Source organism: Melanotaenia boesemani, chromosome 1, assembly GCF_017639745.1.
Source record: "Melanotaenia boesemani isolate fMelBoe1 chromosome 1, fMelBoe1.pri, whole genome shotgun sequence".
Taxonomy (NCBI): domain Eukaryota; kingdom Metazoa; phylum Chordata; class Actinopteri; order Atheriniformes; family Melanotaeniidae; genus Melanotaenia; species Melanotaenia boesemani.
The window spans coordinates 10,513,446-10,530,039 of NC_055682.1; the positions used below are offsets into that span (position 1 = coordinate 10,513,446).

Here is a 16,594-nt window from a genome sequence, read left to right on the forward strand (position 1 = left end):
GTCCTGTAAGATATGAAAATAAATGTGCAGCATTATCATTCAATACACCAGTGGTTCCCAACCTGGGGTCCAAGACCCCCCAAGAGTTCCTCCAAAGAGCACAGGGTGTTCATGTCTGTCCTTGTACCTTTAATTAACATTTAATTAGTGAACTATGTCTGAGAAACACCAAGAGTAGACGATTTCACCCTATTAAAAAAAAAAAAAAAAAAGGTAAGGCTTTATTGAAGGGTAGGACTCTGCCAAAATACATTATTTATCAAATCAAATTTAATTCGCATAGCACTTTTCATACCAAAAGCAGTACAAAGTGCTTTACATAATAACAGCAAAAATTAAATATCAATTTAAAATAATTTCAACATAAAATCTAAAGTTAAAAATAAGACTTCAGGTCCCCAAATATGCGACCTAACCGAAATAAAAACACATCTAATCATTATCTCTCACACACATTCATGCACATAAAGCAAACAAAGCTGCTTAGTATTTGTTTGAAGGAAAATAGGTTGGGAACCACTGCATTACACAATACTCTAACATGAATGATATATTAAAATAAAATCATGTATAGACCCCATTTGTTTGGTGACAACTTGGTAGAGCAAATGTTTCACGAGTGGGGATGTATGCGACTGGAGGATTTGAATGTGGTTGGAGAACATATTGTGATAACAGGTATGTCTGACTGCAATATGCAAACTTTGTTGAACTCCAGTTGTCATTACAAGCCTTCTCTGCCCAGTTAGTTAAGAGTAATGCTAACAAACAAAAAAAAACTTATTGGAGATATACTTTGATTGTCAAGCCAGAACTTACTGCTGTCCACCATGTTCCCGGGTTGTCCAGTCCACAGTTGTCGCTGTACTCCAGGCAGCAGGAGTCTGGCACACGTGTGGCATTGTAAACCTCAAACCAGTCTGTGTGGTTGGTGACTCCACAGCAACGAAACTGCACCACAAAAAGGGGATGTGTCAAGATAGTGTGGCTTTTATTACCAGCTAATATCCTGTTTCATCATAACAAATTAACATCACAGGTTGTGATATTATTCACCCCCCATGAATGAGATTTGCTGGCTGAAAATACTCGTATTTGTAGAAAAATACCCCATCTACATGATATTGATTTTCAGCTGCTATTGTACAATTTGTCTCAAAGCTGCTGCTGTATCTTTCTTATTCACCAGCTTATTTTAATCTACAACTTCCTGTTAGTAATTGCTATAGATCTTTGAAAAGGGACCATGACTTTTACCTAAATTCAGTTCATCAAAAAAGATAAAATGATGTTTTGCTCATCTCTTGGACGATATTTCCACACAGGAATAAGGCAGCCAGAGCTGCTTCCTACACCACAGCATGTGCAGAATTGAGAACAGTGTTAATTTAAATCTCTCACACTCACTTACACAATAGATCAAGACTGCAATTCATCATGGAGTACAGCAGAATTTAAATCCCTAAAAAGCATTTGACACAAAGTTATAGAGTTTGAAAACAAATGCAAGGCTAAAGACTGCATGGAGTTTATTCAAATGTAACCACCTTGGGAAGTTAACAACCATTGGGGAGTTTCACTCATTCAGATTTATTATATCTGCATTTCCATTGTGTATTGTGGATATTTTACTGCTTCTTATCTGTGTGGATCCACTTATAGAGGTACACTTCCACGCAGTTAGGGACTATAAAGATTATTCATTGTGAACCTAGCTTTGGGATCATGCACCACGTTATTCATTCAGTGACTCAGCATGTGTTAAAAAAAAGACTCGAAAAAGATGCTGTGACAGAATAAAAGCTACCTTTTGATGATCTTGGCCTCCACCAGACTTTGTTGGAGCTCTGTGCACACAACTGTACTGATCTTACAAGGATAAAAGCGCACATTTACACTTGTAAGCCTAAATTTCAAACAGTGGCTTATTCAAGCAGATTGCTCTCATCCTGTATGCAGCAAAATAAAAACTCTGCACCTTCCCGCCAGCACACACAGATTCACACCTGCATTTATTTGCATAGCAATAGATTTTTCAGTTGCCCCTGAAATCTTTTTAGTCACCATAGAGGCAAACTTACACAGTATACTTTCCATAAATAAGATGCATATGCATCTTGATTAGTACCATACTTTAGCAAATGGAACAAAACCACAAGCCATAACACTGGATTCAAAGAAGTCTGAAGTCTCCAATCTATCATTTGATGTCTCCCAGAGGGTTTTTCCAGCAGCAGCAAGCAGCATCCACCCTCTGCAATCCTTAATTCCCAATCTTTGCTTCTCTCATTGTGTTTTCTTTGCAGACAAATTTGACTAAGAGAAATCTAAATAATACAGTGAGAAAAGTACATCAAAGCTGGAGCCGGAAACAAAGATTACCTCTGAGAGTCTATGTTTGTATTAATCTCTCAGTGCTTTAACGCAGCATTTAGACCAAAAAAGTTTTTTGTTTGCGCAACCAGTAAAGGCTTTTTGTCTGATGCCATTTATTGGATTGAATTTATTTATTTATTTTGCTGTCAGCCTGCTTGTAAATGTCCAAATCCCTTTATTTGGAACAAGGATGGCAGTGCATGATACAGATTTTACAATAATAGGTGACAGCAATAAAGCTATGTAAAATAAAATGGTACTTCAGTGGGAAACTGCTCACTCACAGTTCATTACAGTGGTGTCTATTGCAAAAATAAGTCCTGGAAGAATAAATATAATCTCAAAATGTCATGTATTTCAGCCTGAGAAAAGAAATTCTGTATTATTTGTCTTACTAAACTGCACTTTAGCTGATACTGAAGGGCCAGAAGTTTTATTTTTAAAGCAGCATGACCTAAATGTTTCAGTAACACCCCAAACACCACCCAATCCAATGATTTCATATCTTACATCAGTTTGTACTATCATCCAGGCGTTGGTCAAACCCACGTTTCCCTCAGTGCCAAAGAGCTGGAGACCCTTCTTCAGATCCCTCTGGGCATAACTATCAATCTGAGGAAATAGGATGCAAAGAAGAAGAAGAAGAAGAAGAAGAAAAAAAAAACAAAACAAGATTATTTACCATAAACACTACTTCTGCCTCTGTGTGAGTTTTCACTAGATGTGATGGAAGATGCCTTTAGGTCTCTCATTAGATGTTTGGAGCAGCAAGTTTCCATTTTCTTCTGGTGGGAGAAAATGATCTGAACTCGAGTGGTAACAAATAACCTCAAAGCTTCTCAAGAAACATCTGTTAGAGGTACACCAAAGCAACAAATTGTTAGGTTTATATGGCACTCTTGTGGCAGGTTTACATTTGTTTTCGGGCACAAAGAAAGCTATGAATTATTGTGATTATATGGTGAAGAGCTGCTTTTGTATGACAGGTAAACAGGCTTAGGAGATAAAAAAGAAAAGAATAAGAAAAGACTGGGCATGAAATGTGTCATAGTATAACCAAAACAGAAAATATATGCACTAAAATAACTAACACACATGTAGGACATGCAAAAGTTAAAACAAAACAATGAAAATCCAGGAGTCTGGACATTATACAGATATTTTTTGTTAATCTTTACACAGAACATTGCACATTTTCCTGGTTACAGCAGAAATGGCTGAGAACTCTTAAGGGTTATTTATTTGATTTGCATTTTGGAAACCAGCTTTCTGCACAAATTTCCACTTCACAAGGTTTGAAGATATATCCCTGGTTTTCCCAGAGTACTAGCAACTCTTAAGGTCACATGAAAGATCACCTTGCATTAGAATGATGCTGTATTAAATTCAGGGAAAAGTAGCAGCATGCTTGAATGGACAGAAGCTTATTCTATGCAGATAATTCACAGCTCCTCAAGTCTTCATCTGGTCTAAAGATCAATAAACTGTAACCAACAGTGAGGAGATTGAACTGCATTTAGACAACAAATTACTCAACCACTGTTCAATAAACAGGATTCATGCAGCTCTGTGCAGGTTTGATTTAAAACATCTGGTTTCAGGAATTTGTACCTGAACAAACGAGATAAAAAAAGGTAACACAATCAGCTTTTCCAGGAAACTTTGAAAGAGAAGAAAACAAACTGTGGTGTGAATGCTGTCACATGATAAACATTGCAGTCTAAATCTAAAATGCAGTCATGTAAATTAACTATATAATCAAACAGCGGATGTTATATAAAAATGAGAAACATATGCTCAGAACTCAGAACAAGAGAACATGTACAAGGTGCTCAGCCTTGTTTACACTTTTTAGATGGTCAGACATCAATATAGCATTGATTTCCACTGTCTTTGCTGTCTCCTGCTCTGAAACCTTTTAGCCTGTGAAGTGCCTCAGATACCAAACACCTTGTTAAACCTCAATCTTCAAACACCCAGCCAGTGAATATGACCTTCATTTTGTAAAGCAATATTTACAAGAATCATGTGTCGCTGCACACATTTTGTGATATTTACTTTTATAGTATGTTGAAGGTACTTTTTATGTAAAAAAGCTATTTAAGTTTTGAAAAAATTGATAATAAGGGGGATTCTTCTGCTTCAGATGTATACTCACCATTCTTAAATCCAAATTTGATTAAATCTCTTTTGTGAGCTTAATGGTTTTCTCCATAACTCACCAAAATAAATAACTAAATAAGCTGGTAAGTAAGGTATTCGGTTGCAGATTGACAATGTATTAATGAGAGTATTCATTTTGTTAATGTAACATGTAACACTCATCAGCCACTTTATTAAGTATACCTTACCAGTACCAAGCAGGACCTAGTTTTATCTTCAGAACTGCCTTAATTCTGGTGATCTGGTGACTGTGGAGACCTTTGGAGTACAGTGTCATGTTCAAGAAACCACTTGGAGATGATTTTAACTTTGTGACATGGAGCATTATCCTGCTGGTAGTAAACATCAGAAGACGCTACACTGTAGTCACAAAGGGGTTGACATGGTCAGTATTAATACTCAGGTAGGACTGGGTGTTACAAAATGCTCATTTGGTACTAAGGGGCCCAAAGTGTGCCAAGAGAATATCTCCCACACCATTACTACATCACCACCAACACCTGTCTCAACCACTGATATAAGTGATAATGGACCCATGCTCTAGTTCTGACCCCTACAATCTGAAATAATAACTCATCAGAACAGACCAGAACACTTTTCCAGTCTTCTTTTGTCCAGTTTTGCTGATATTGTGCAAATTGTAGAGTCAGTTTCCTGTTCTTAGCTGACAGGAGTTGCACTCTGGCATGATCTTCTGCTTCTGTAGCCCATCTGCAACAAGGTTTGATGTACTATGTGTTCTGCATACCCTGGTTGTGGCAAATGCTTATTTAAGTTACTGTTGCCTTTTTATCATCTCCAACCAGTCTGCTCATTTTCCTCTGACCTCTGACATCAACAAGCCCTGTTTTTTTTCCCTGACATCTGCAGCTGACTGGATATTTTCTCTTTTCAGACCATTCAAACCCTAGAGATAGTTTTGTGTGAAAATCTTAGTAGATCAGAAGTTTCTGAAATACTCATACCAGCCTGTCTGGAACCAACATTCCTGTCATGTTCAAAGTCACTTGGTCTTGTTTGCTCATCTCGACCATGTCTACATAGCTAAATGCAACGAGTTGCCACCATGTGATTGGCTAATTAGCTAAAGTTGAAAGTGAGTGTCATAAATCACTGCTCCAGAGACAACAAAACGCAAGACAGAAAGCCAATAAATGTGGATGGAAATAAATAATAAACATATACATATATGAATATTTCTGTTCAGCAAAGACATGTATTTGCTAAGTTTTCTGGTTTCAGTGTAAATTTATGTCTTTTTGTCCAGCATGCCATGATACTAGGTGATTTTATTTTAATAAACTGTAGCTTCCACATGTAAGCTGATACTTTTAAGGCTGTATTATATATTCATTAAAAGTCACTGACATGTCTTCAGACCTGTGTATTTCCGTGTACCAGCGCCCCTGGGGAAAGATGAGCCTTGTGTTAACTCACAGTCTATCCATTGTTAATAACATTTTGCTCTACATCTGCACAGGCACTTTTATTTTATTATATTACAGCACAGATATCACTGCAATAGGCAAAAATACCCTAATATAGTAAAATAAACTATTGAAATAAGATATTTATTTGTGATATTTTGCTATTACCTTAAAAAAAGAGAGATTTTATTCAATGCTGCTGTCAAGTAAAGTGGTGTGTAGATGTGGTGTCTGTGTAATAAATGTTAGAATGCAAACATGAAACTTTTCCAAATAAAAAAATATTTTTATTAATGGGGTGAATAAAAGAGAAAAAAGAAAAGCTGACAGTTTTTACACTAGATAGTCTACGTAAATACTCCAAGCTATTTCCGATCATTTTTATCTTTATGTTTCCTTTTATAAATGAACTAACGTAAAATTTTGGTTGCCACTGGAACAACTGTTATGATCAAAGTACCCCAACATTTAGCTAAAAATGATCACTTTCTTTGTGTCTGCCTTGTTTTATGAATAAATTTCTTACTTTTTCCAAGAATAATGTTCATCTCATCTCTTTCTTTCAAGATTTAATTGATCAACATCCAACACTTCCTTATCAGACAATATTCTGTCTTTTTCATCTTTCAAGCTGCATAATTTATTACATTTATTTAAAAGAGACAAAGGAAATTAACTATAAATTCTGCAGATTTCACTAATATGAATTACACATTCTCTCTAATTTTGATTTCCGCTTTACTTTAATCTAATTTCAAGTAATACTAGTTTGTATTTAAACATTCCCCTTTCTGTTTGGTGCAGCTATCAAACTCTTTATTTGAAGTTTCAGAGAGTTTTTTCTTCAATACCACAGAAGTTTAGTGCGAGTTTTCTGCCTCTTAGGGCTCTTTCACACTAGCCTTTTTTATTCAAATCTAAGTCAGTTTGCTTGGAAAGTTCAGGATATTGTGAATGCCCAAATGGATTCTGATTCGAATCAAAGAAGCAGACTCGGTCTGCCTAAAAATGCAGGTCTCGGTCTGCTTCAAGTGGACAAAATACAGGGAGTGGACTAGAACACAAGGGCATTGTGGGTTCAGCGCACAGCAATCGACACATGGGTGGGTTGACAGGCAGCTCAGGACCGGTGAAATGGCTCACGGTCACATGTGGACGAATTTGGGAAAAGTTTTGATAGAAAAATGATTAATTCAAGACTGCTAGGATCCAATGTAGCTCCATATTTAGCTGATATGTGCTAGAAACCGAAGCTGTTCTGCATTAACCAATCGATGAATGAGTTTTCTTCTTCTTTGAGTCTCGTCTTCTCCTTCTGTAATTCTTGGTGCAGCGCCGCCTCTTGTGGAGAGTAGAACATGTTATTTAAAAGGTCTGAATGGTTTGAAAAGTGCTGCGTGACCAGAGTCTTGCAGACCGTCCTGGTGTGAATGCACTCTTAGTGTGACTAACCCCTTTCCATCCATCAAACTAATGCTATATTAAATAGTTAAATAGTTGGCTAGTGAAGCTTTAATTTTGAACAAATAATTTTTTTGGGAAATTATTAGTGTACTTCTTGAGCATTATTAGTTTTACAATGTAATATCTTTTAGGCCTTCTCAGCAAAATGCCATTGCTCAACAGAAATACAATGTAGCATTTTGACCTGTAAATATGAAAAAAACATGAGTCGAACACCTCAAAGAGATGACGATAAAAGAGAATCCTGAATGAGAAGACAAATGACACAGTGTAATTTCTAGTAACAATAAAGAACTGATCTGTAAATCATACTGGCTGCTGTATGAGCTGCAGCAAGACACTGCAAGTCAAACAAAAAGGCAACATACGTGCTGCAAACTGATGTAAGAGTTCAGCTCAGAATGGAGCCCTCGAGCCCCATTTGAGTGAACTGGAGGAAGCCAAGAGACTTCTGAAGTTGTGCAAATTTAAAAGAGAGAAAAGAAAAATACTTTTCATTTAAATCTAAGTAGGTCATTATTTAAGAGTGACTCCAGTAAAAGTGAGCAAGTAGACTGCGCACAAGCAACGGCTGCACTCTTAGCTAAGTATTGATGTTATCCTCGGGACTTCAGTCGTCCTTTAACTACACAAGGCGAGCCATGGATGGGCCATCAATTATTTATATGGCAGCAATACAAGGAGAGATACGAGATGTATATGGGGAGGAGAACAGAGGAGAGACAAGATGAGAGAGTGAGCGAGATGGAAGTAGGGAAGATAGTGAGTGCAGGATGAAGTAAACAGGAAAATGAAGGATAGGATGAGCCCAGAAGCAATGATGGACAGAATATGTAAAAACAAATACACTAAGAGGCAGGTGAAGTGGTAATGTGGCTAATGAATTCTAGATGATACAGGCAGTACAGTCTTTTCATCTGTGATAGTCTAGGAGGAAGTACCCAGGGTTTCAAGAAGCACAAGACAATGACTTGAGAGGAGAGGAAATAATGAGAAAGGAATACCTTAACTTAGTTGCACTCTCCAAACAGGAGATATCCATTATCTTTGTCATGAATGTGTGGGGAAGACAGAATCAGAGATACATAAAAAGAAGACAGAGACTTGGGGAAAAAAGAGGAAAGATCTTTGATAATGCTTCCAACAGATTTCCTGTTGCCAAATTATTTCATTCTAAGATACCAAATTGCATAAAACATGCCCCAATTCATCTCCTACAATGACAATATTCAAAAAGAAAAGCAAAAAGCTCCTTTCCGCTCTTATTCTTAGTTCTCTGCCTTGAAGTCTGAAGTTTGTAAGTATGACACTGCTATCTTTATATCTTAAATTCACCCTAAGTAAAGGTTGTATTGAAGGGCTTATTTAAAGATCATGATTCGTTTGTAATAAATATGTGTGATTTGCTTGTTCGGTCATCTCTGTTTTCTGAATTTACTTCCAGCGTTTCTTTTTTCATCTAATAGGTGCTCACACTTACTGGCCAGAGCTGATTTCCCTCAAATATTTCAATTTTATCCTTCAGCAGAGGGTGACAAGATTAAATTCCCTTCACATTGACCCAATTTGGACCAGAGGTGTCGTTTTTCAAGGGTAGACTCTTTGACTGTAAACAGAATCCAGTCTGACTTGCTTTTCTCAGCTTGGAACAAAAGTCTAACCATGTGGAAGAGTTGTTCTGCATTTTGAACAGGAGTTACAGAGGACCTGCCATCTATCTGATAAATCCACATATGTTATTTCTTAGCCCCAAGACAGATCGCTCAATATCTTTAAATTTAGACAACTCTTCCCTAAACCCAGAAACTCAAGAAGAAACCCTGGAATTTGTACAGATAATGATGGGGCAAACAAGTCTCAAGGCTCTAAGGTCTCTGTCTCTGATCTGACTTTTAATTCTGTCCTAAGGAACAGCAATAACCAACATTAATTATTAAAGCACTTGCCATTCCCCTCTAAGTAACTAATCTCAGTCCTTAGCCAGGGCAAATCAATTACAAGCCCAGCTCTTTCCATCCTCTGCTTCTAATCAGTTTCTGATTAACACTTGGCAAACTTGGCAAATGTGAGCAGACAATCAATATCTCTAACTGCAGGAAAGCAGTGAACCAGGATAATCAAGGCTTTAAGGGATAACACCTGAACAGCCTTAATCAAGGTAGCATGAGTAAAGACAAGTTGGTGCGCAATAAGAAAAGAGGTTCATAATTTCTGAGACAGAAACTTTGTGATTTAGGGATTTCATTCATTTATCAAAACCTGAAATTCAACAAAGGTCTTTGTATTTTCATGTTGAAGCTCACATAAATGTATGTGAAGTATAAAACACTGCTGACTATCTCTTAAAGTATTTTGCCTGCAGCTGTTGATATCAAGAGGTGCATTTCTTTAAAGCCATCATCGCCTTTAGCCTGTCAATGGTTTTACATCAAAGTATTCTATTTTGATCCTTTGACATTTTATCACCTTTTAGCTTCTGCCTTTTTAGTCTTTGACGTTGTCTATTCTTACAATCAAGCAAAGATTTTAAAAACAGAATAACTTCCCTCCTCGGGGAACATAGACTGGGGGGTTATTGGTGGTAGTAGGGGTACACTTTCATTTGAAATTCTATTGAACAGCAGCAACAAAAGAGAGCTTTCAGATCAGCAGTAGCCAAGACAGAGCAGCACACAATGCATTTAATGTTTCTTACAGCAAGTGGCTTTTGTGTCATTTAAGTGCAGCAAATGACTAGTAGATGCCTTGTGCTTAAATTTGTGGAGCCTTTAACTCAGCAGGTTGTGTGTGTGAAAGAGAGACCACGTTTAGCTGCATGTATACTTTGATTTGTTTTCATAATAAACTTTAGTGTGTGACTAATGTTTTTAAGATGCAAAAAAAAAATATTATATGATTCTCTTTGTGCTGCAATTCTGCATTAAAACACTATAAAAATAAGTTTGATTTGATTTTATTTTATTTGATTTTTCTGTTTAAGCCAGGGATCCTCAATCCTGGTTCCAGAAGGCTGTTGTCTTGCAGGTTTTAGAAGTTTCCAGGCTTCAATACACCTGACTCAAATCAATGGATAAAAACTTCTAAAACCTAACACCAGCCCTCAAGGACCAGTGAAGAGTACCTGGTTTAAGCTAAAGATCAATGCTGTCACAAAATGCCATAGGTAATGGGTAAGTATGCATCTTAGATTCTTTGTATATTATAATGCAGGGTCTTAAGCAGATCTTTTGGCAGCCATCGCATGGTTCATTGCAACTAAAAGTGACTTGTGACTTGTGACTTGACTTAAACAAATCTAATCAAGCTAAAAAATCCCTACAGATGCTCTAATCACATTCTCTAGTCATTGTGTCTTGTATGTTTTTTTTTTTTCTTTTTTTAAATAATCTGTTTAATGCTGTGTTGTATATATCTGTATGTATGAGAAGAAGATATGTACATACGTGTTTGTGCATTCTGTCTGTGTCGGAGAGGAGGGGTAAGAAGTGGGGAGGGAGATGTTAAGTGTTAAGTATGGGGAGGGTTACCTATAAACCCTTTGGGCTTTTTTAACCCTTCTAGCACATTTTTTTTTATAAATGTTTCTTTAAATATGTTTCTTTTACTGCTGTTTTTTAAAAATAATTTTATGCATGTAAGTAAGTGTAAATAACAATAAACAAAAATAATAGAAAAAAACTTCTGTGTGACATTGTGACTTTTCTGATGTGGGTGCCTGGTGGGTCTTGGGGCTGGATTATGCTTGAAAAAAATGTCATTAAGCTCTTCAGTGAATGTACAACATCTTTTCTGCCATTTCCAACATGACTTAAAAAAAAACAAAAGTAGTAAAAGTTTCCATTTATTTGTTTTTTATGTACGATTTACTGTATTTCTTAGAAAAACCAGGGCTCAATGAAAAGTTGCAGTTATTTATTTATTTATTTGCTTATTTCTCTCTTTGCTTCCTTGCACACCCGGCTTATAGCTGGGTATATCATGTCAAAAACGTCTTTTTGGTTAACACAAGAACCTCTAATCATTAAATATGAGAATAAATAATTCCTAGCTTGCGTAATATGAGACTGCTTTCTCTGCATTTACATCTGGCTGATGCAAAATCTTCATGTTTATTCAAATGCATTTGTAGGAGTGTTCACATTTTCCACTTTGCTTCCCTCTGTAAAAGCTCACAGGAGTGTCTTCTTTCATTATTAGTATACCGGCCTGATTGCATTTTAAATTGCTTATAATTATCATCTTTGCAATTCCCTCACATTATCTACAGCACTCAAACTGCACATTCCCTTGTCACATTTATTATAACACTCCACAAACAAACGCATTGGCTGTTTGCTGATCATCTCAATTTGTCACTGGTATGAACATGGGCCTGACGTGGGTATATTTTAGTAATGTAATTAGCAAGGAGTGTTTATCTAATTGCACTTCCACAGTCTGCTTGAAATGAAAATGTCTCAAGCTTAAAATGTACTCTGGCAGGGAAGCTACTTTTTGAAAAATTGACAAGCTAAATTGTTTGATGATGATACTGAAACAGAAATGATCCAGACAGTGTGAATCAGTCACACTTGATGCAGGATTTCAAAGGGCTGCAAACAGAAACAGGAAACTAAGTTTCCCATTATAAATAATAAAATTACTTGAACTTATAACAATCCCTGTTGTTCCCATTCTGCACAAATGGTTTATCTAAATCTGCATTAGGAGTGGACTTTTTATAAGTGAAAAGTTTTTAGTAATTCCATCTCCTTATCAAAATATTTAATAATTTTTCATTTAGGGCCTAAAAAAGATGGAAGACAGCCAAAAAGGGAAGATAGTGTGACTGACAGCAGAAACAAACATTGCTTCTTAGAAGAAATGATGCGTGTTAACAGAATTTACAAGGAGACATCTTCCCACTAAAATGTGGATTTTAGTTTAAAACACATTAGAAAACATCAAATGAAGTGATTTATTTCAGATCCAGACTGGCATGCAAGCTATTTTATTTGAATATAATATACATAACATAATATTGTTAAAGACCAAACTTGCTGAGACAATAATCTTGAGAGTAAATAACAAATAAACAGAACAAAGTAGACTTAGAATTATATGCAAACTATGTTATTGACAACAATATAACATACTGATGCCACACTGGGAGCTAAATTGGTTCACAAAGGCTCAAAAGTTGTAAATGACTATAATTTAATATATGTCTGTGTTTAGATTACATGAATCTATCATGAAAATAGTGCTTGTTTATTTTAAGATGCCCCAAAACCACTTCATGGAGGTAAGAAGGTATTTTTTGTTAACTATTTATCCATTGGAGAGAGAGATCCTGACATGTAGGACCCTCGGTTGGGATTCAAAGCTGTGCCTGCTGCTTGAGAAACTGTAATCTCTAATCACCAGACCATCTCACAATTTCAAATCTTTATTGTGATACTGCTAACTTTTTGTGCTGGGAGACTGGGCTGACATTATTTTAATCCATTAGTCATTACTTCAACCATGGCATGTTGACATGACAAGAAGCCCGGCTGAGGTTTATGGATATATCATTAGCTTTGTGAGTAAAAGCATTGTGGGTAAATGGTTAAAAAAACAATGATAATGCCAATAAAGGAAAAGCTACTGATTCACCTAAGTCAATATAATTGCATTCTGTTCTTGCATTTTTTAAAATCATGGTAATACAAGAGACGTTTTAATGGTTTAGAAAGTTCACAGAGTGAAAAACATGTTACCATATCTGCAGTGGGTAATGTAACTGTGGTCATGATTCATTTTTATGTCTCTACTACTCTTTGGGTTTGTGGATGAGGTCTGTGAGAAATCCAGCCTGACTGCAGCCCTTCATCGTTTTTACAGCTGTATTACCTCACCTTGACCTGTCCCAAAGCACTCAGGCAGAAATTAAATCACCTCTACAGCACAGGCCATGACCCTCTAAGCAGCAGAATGCCTCACACTGCACTGGCTAATGGTTAACAGCGTGCAGAGGTGAGAACACAAATGGTCCTGGCAGGATGAGTAAAGCTCCAAAGTTCATGGTATAATGAAGCTGAAGAAGGGCAGAGACTATATGACAAGATTTCTATTTTATTTTATTATTATTTTTTTTTTTTATCCTGGCTTTGTTGGCTTTCTTATTTTGAGACAAACAAGAGACTGAGTTGAGTCACCACAGATGATCTTTCTTGGTTTTAAAAGGCTTCAGAGATCTGAATTGGGGATACTAGTGAAAAAGACTTACACCATTGCCAGCTTGGAAAACATTTAATTCATTTTCTGACTGCAATACATGCTATATGACCAGAGTTATATAGAAATCTGATGAATTTGTGGCCAAGCATTTATTCACAAAACAGGAAAAAATGAAAAACATATATTTGTGCCACATACAGTTTCTTATTTCTTGTTTAGTGATGCAAACTTTTATTTATAAGCTACGAAACCTTGATAGTTACTCACAAACAGATCAGTTTGATAGTATGTATTGCAGTTGCAAATGATTTTCTTTATTTTAAAAGCTTTTTAAAGCTTAACAATAAAGAAACTTACACTGAACTGCTAATGAAAAATTCACTCAAGTGACAAAAAACAGCACAGACAAAAGATTAAAATCAAATTTGATGTTTCAGTTAGTACTGTTGTTGTTTAGTGTACTTATTACTGAGCTTTTTGCAAGAAAAAGTTTATTATTAATTACAACACACCAACAGTAATTTTCAGTTTATTACCTCTTACCCAAAGGTGCTGATCAAGATGTGATGATGCATTCATATGCACACAGTAAAATTAAGATTTGGGCCTGGTAATGTTTGACTGCTCAATCTCCACTGAGCAGATTTCTGAAGAAGTGTAGCTTTATGGTTAAACCCCTAAAATCAGATCACTAATCAACATGATAAAAAAGAAAATATTGAGGCTTGTTAATGATGTTTAATTTTTTTTTTTAATAAACGTTAAGGTTTTAATTTTTCTTTTTTTTATTTACATATTTTTTTGTTTTGTCTTGTTCTTTGGATTTCCATTTGCTGTGTTCTAGTCTGCTTTTGCTTCTGTTTTACATTGAAATCGTTTTTCCTTTCATACCACAGAAAATTTTAATGCCCATTTCATTATGTAGAATGGTCTGTATTTATATGGCTGACTGTTGACCTTCACTCATTCAGTGATTTCCAGTCATACAGCACTTATCAGTCTCCACAGAGTTTCTGATAATAAAGTACATTTTCTCTATTATTCACATTCACACACTGATGGACATATCCAAGGCAACAAGGGGTGATTTGCCAACTGACACTTCAAAATATGGACTTGACCGGTGATCAAACCACCAACCTTCCAGCTGGCAGACTCCCCCCTTTCCTTTGGTGCATTCTGTTTAATTTTGAATCAGGTTCGTATTTCACATCTGAATTCTGTTACCAGTTGCCAATTACCCATTTTGTGTTAGTCCGTACCTAAATCGATATAAACTTCCCAAAAAGAATTTGGAAAGACAATTTTGGTCAATTATTTCTCCCCTTTGATAGTACAACTGCTGTTGTATTATACATAGTTGGAAAGGAACACAGCTAAACATGTGGGCAGTGCTACTAAAAATGTGATAAAATCCACTGTAATATTCTCCTGTTGGTATTCACGCTTGTTTTGAGCTTCAAGTGCTGCCAGGTGTGTCAGTCACAGGTGTATAACTGGTACGTGAATGGTGTTCCAACTGCATATACCATAGTACCAACTAGTATTATTAAATGGGGGGAAAAATATATCACTGACCAAAATTACTTTTCCAAACTTATTTTGATGACTATATTTGCAGTCAGATTGCCTTTGTTATATCAATGTATTTATTATTATTATTATTATTATTATTATTATTATTATTATTATTATTATTATTATTATTAAGCCTGTACTGGAGCCTGTATTGGGGTCTTACACTATTAAATGCTAACTGTAACTATAATACTTTTAAATTCTGCAGTTGTAGGACTGAATTAATTTTTTTGTTTACCATCTAAATGCTCTAATTAAAAACACTGCGTAAAGAAACTTTAAAGTGATCACACAGTTAGTTTGGGACCTTTTTACATTAAATGTGGAGTTTTTATAATACAATTTAAATTGTAGTAAAAAATTTATTTAAGCATAAATTATATTTAATATGCCTTAAAAATATTATTATTAAATATTATTTAGTTGAGCAGATACACCTTTGTGCACTATGGTATCCCTATCAGGAGCAGTGGTCACTGACAGCTCAACCAAGGATGCAGATTCTAAAACATGAACATAAATAAAGAAACAGAGAGCACAGTTTACAAACTGGGAAAACAAATTTGTCAAAAGGCTCTTCTTGTTTCAGCAAACCTAGGAAGGGCTCTGCATCATATGAAGTTAATCTGCACAAATCTTCCCAGTAAGCTATTTCAAAGCAACAGCAAACACCATATTAAATTTGAGGTTTTATCCCTGACCTTTTTGAGGAAACAAGTCTTTCTTTATTTTTCACCCTTAGAAAGTAGAAATGTCTAGAATCAAAGTTGACCTTTTCCAGACTCTTTTTCCCTATAAGATTAAATCATACAAGTCAAGTCTATTGTTACAAAGTCAGAAAGTTTCTCCACACAATATAGCTTGAACTGATGGCAATATAATGGTCCCTCAAGCAAGATTCCAGGTCTAATAGACTATCACTTTCAGTTATATTCCTGTTTTTTTCAGATATAAAGGGGGAATTTGGGTTTTAACTCTAGTTTTAGCAGAAAAATAAAAAGTATGCTGAGGTTAGATAAGTTCAACATCATGATGAGTAATAACTTTTCATCCTGAAAGATCTGCAATAATCATCCCTGGCTTATGACACTGAACAAATATCGAAGGGCACATTTTTTTTCTTTACATTTCATTTGGTTGCAAGTCAGAATTGGGCCAGTTCAAAAGTCTTCATAGTTCAAAGGCACTTCTACAGACATCTGTCAGCACGTCAAAATATTGATTAATTGGCTTCAACCTGCAGTGGAAGGTTATAGAAGTTTTTTAGATAAAAAGATGATTCCCTACACCTTTCACAGAGGGCATTGTTAGGAAATCCAATAAAGATTTCAAACCACAATGCACAAACACAGCTTTTCAGTTATTGATTTTGTTTTGGGTAATTT

At 35.7% G+C, this 16,594-nt stretch overlaps 1 protein-coding gene across 3 annotated transcripts in view; it reads right to left on the reverse strand.

Annotated features, from left to right (window-relative positions):
* tspan4a (tetraspanin 4a) overlaps positions 1 to 16,594 on the reverse strand; it is a 185,236-nt gene that overhangs the window by 21,141 nt on the left and 147,501 nt on the right. For all 3 annotated transcript variants that reach the window (XM_041986311.1, XM_041986302.1, XM_041986293.1), the window contains 2 exons: positions 2,887 to 2,988; positions 820 to 951 (listed from right to left, as the gene is read on the reverse strand). In XM_041986311.1, coding sequence (XP_041842245.1) covers positions 820 to 951; positions 2,887 to 2,988 — 234 coding nt within the window. The remainder of the gene's footprint in view (positions 1 to 819; positions 952 to 2,886; positions 2,989 to 16,594) is intronic.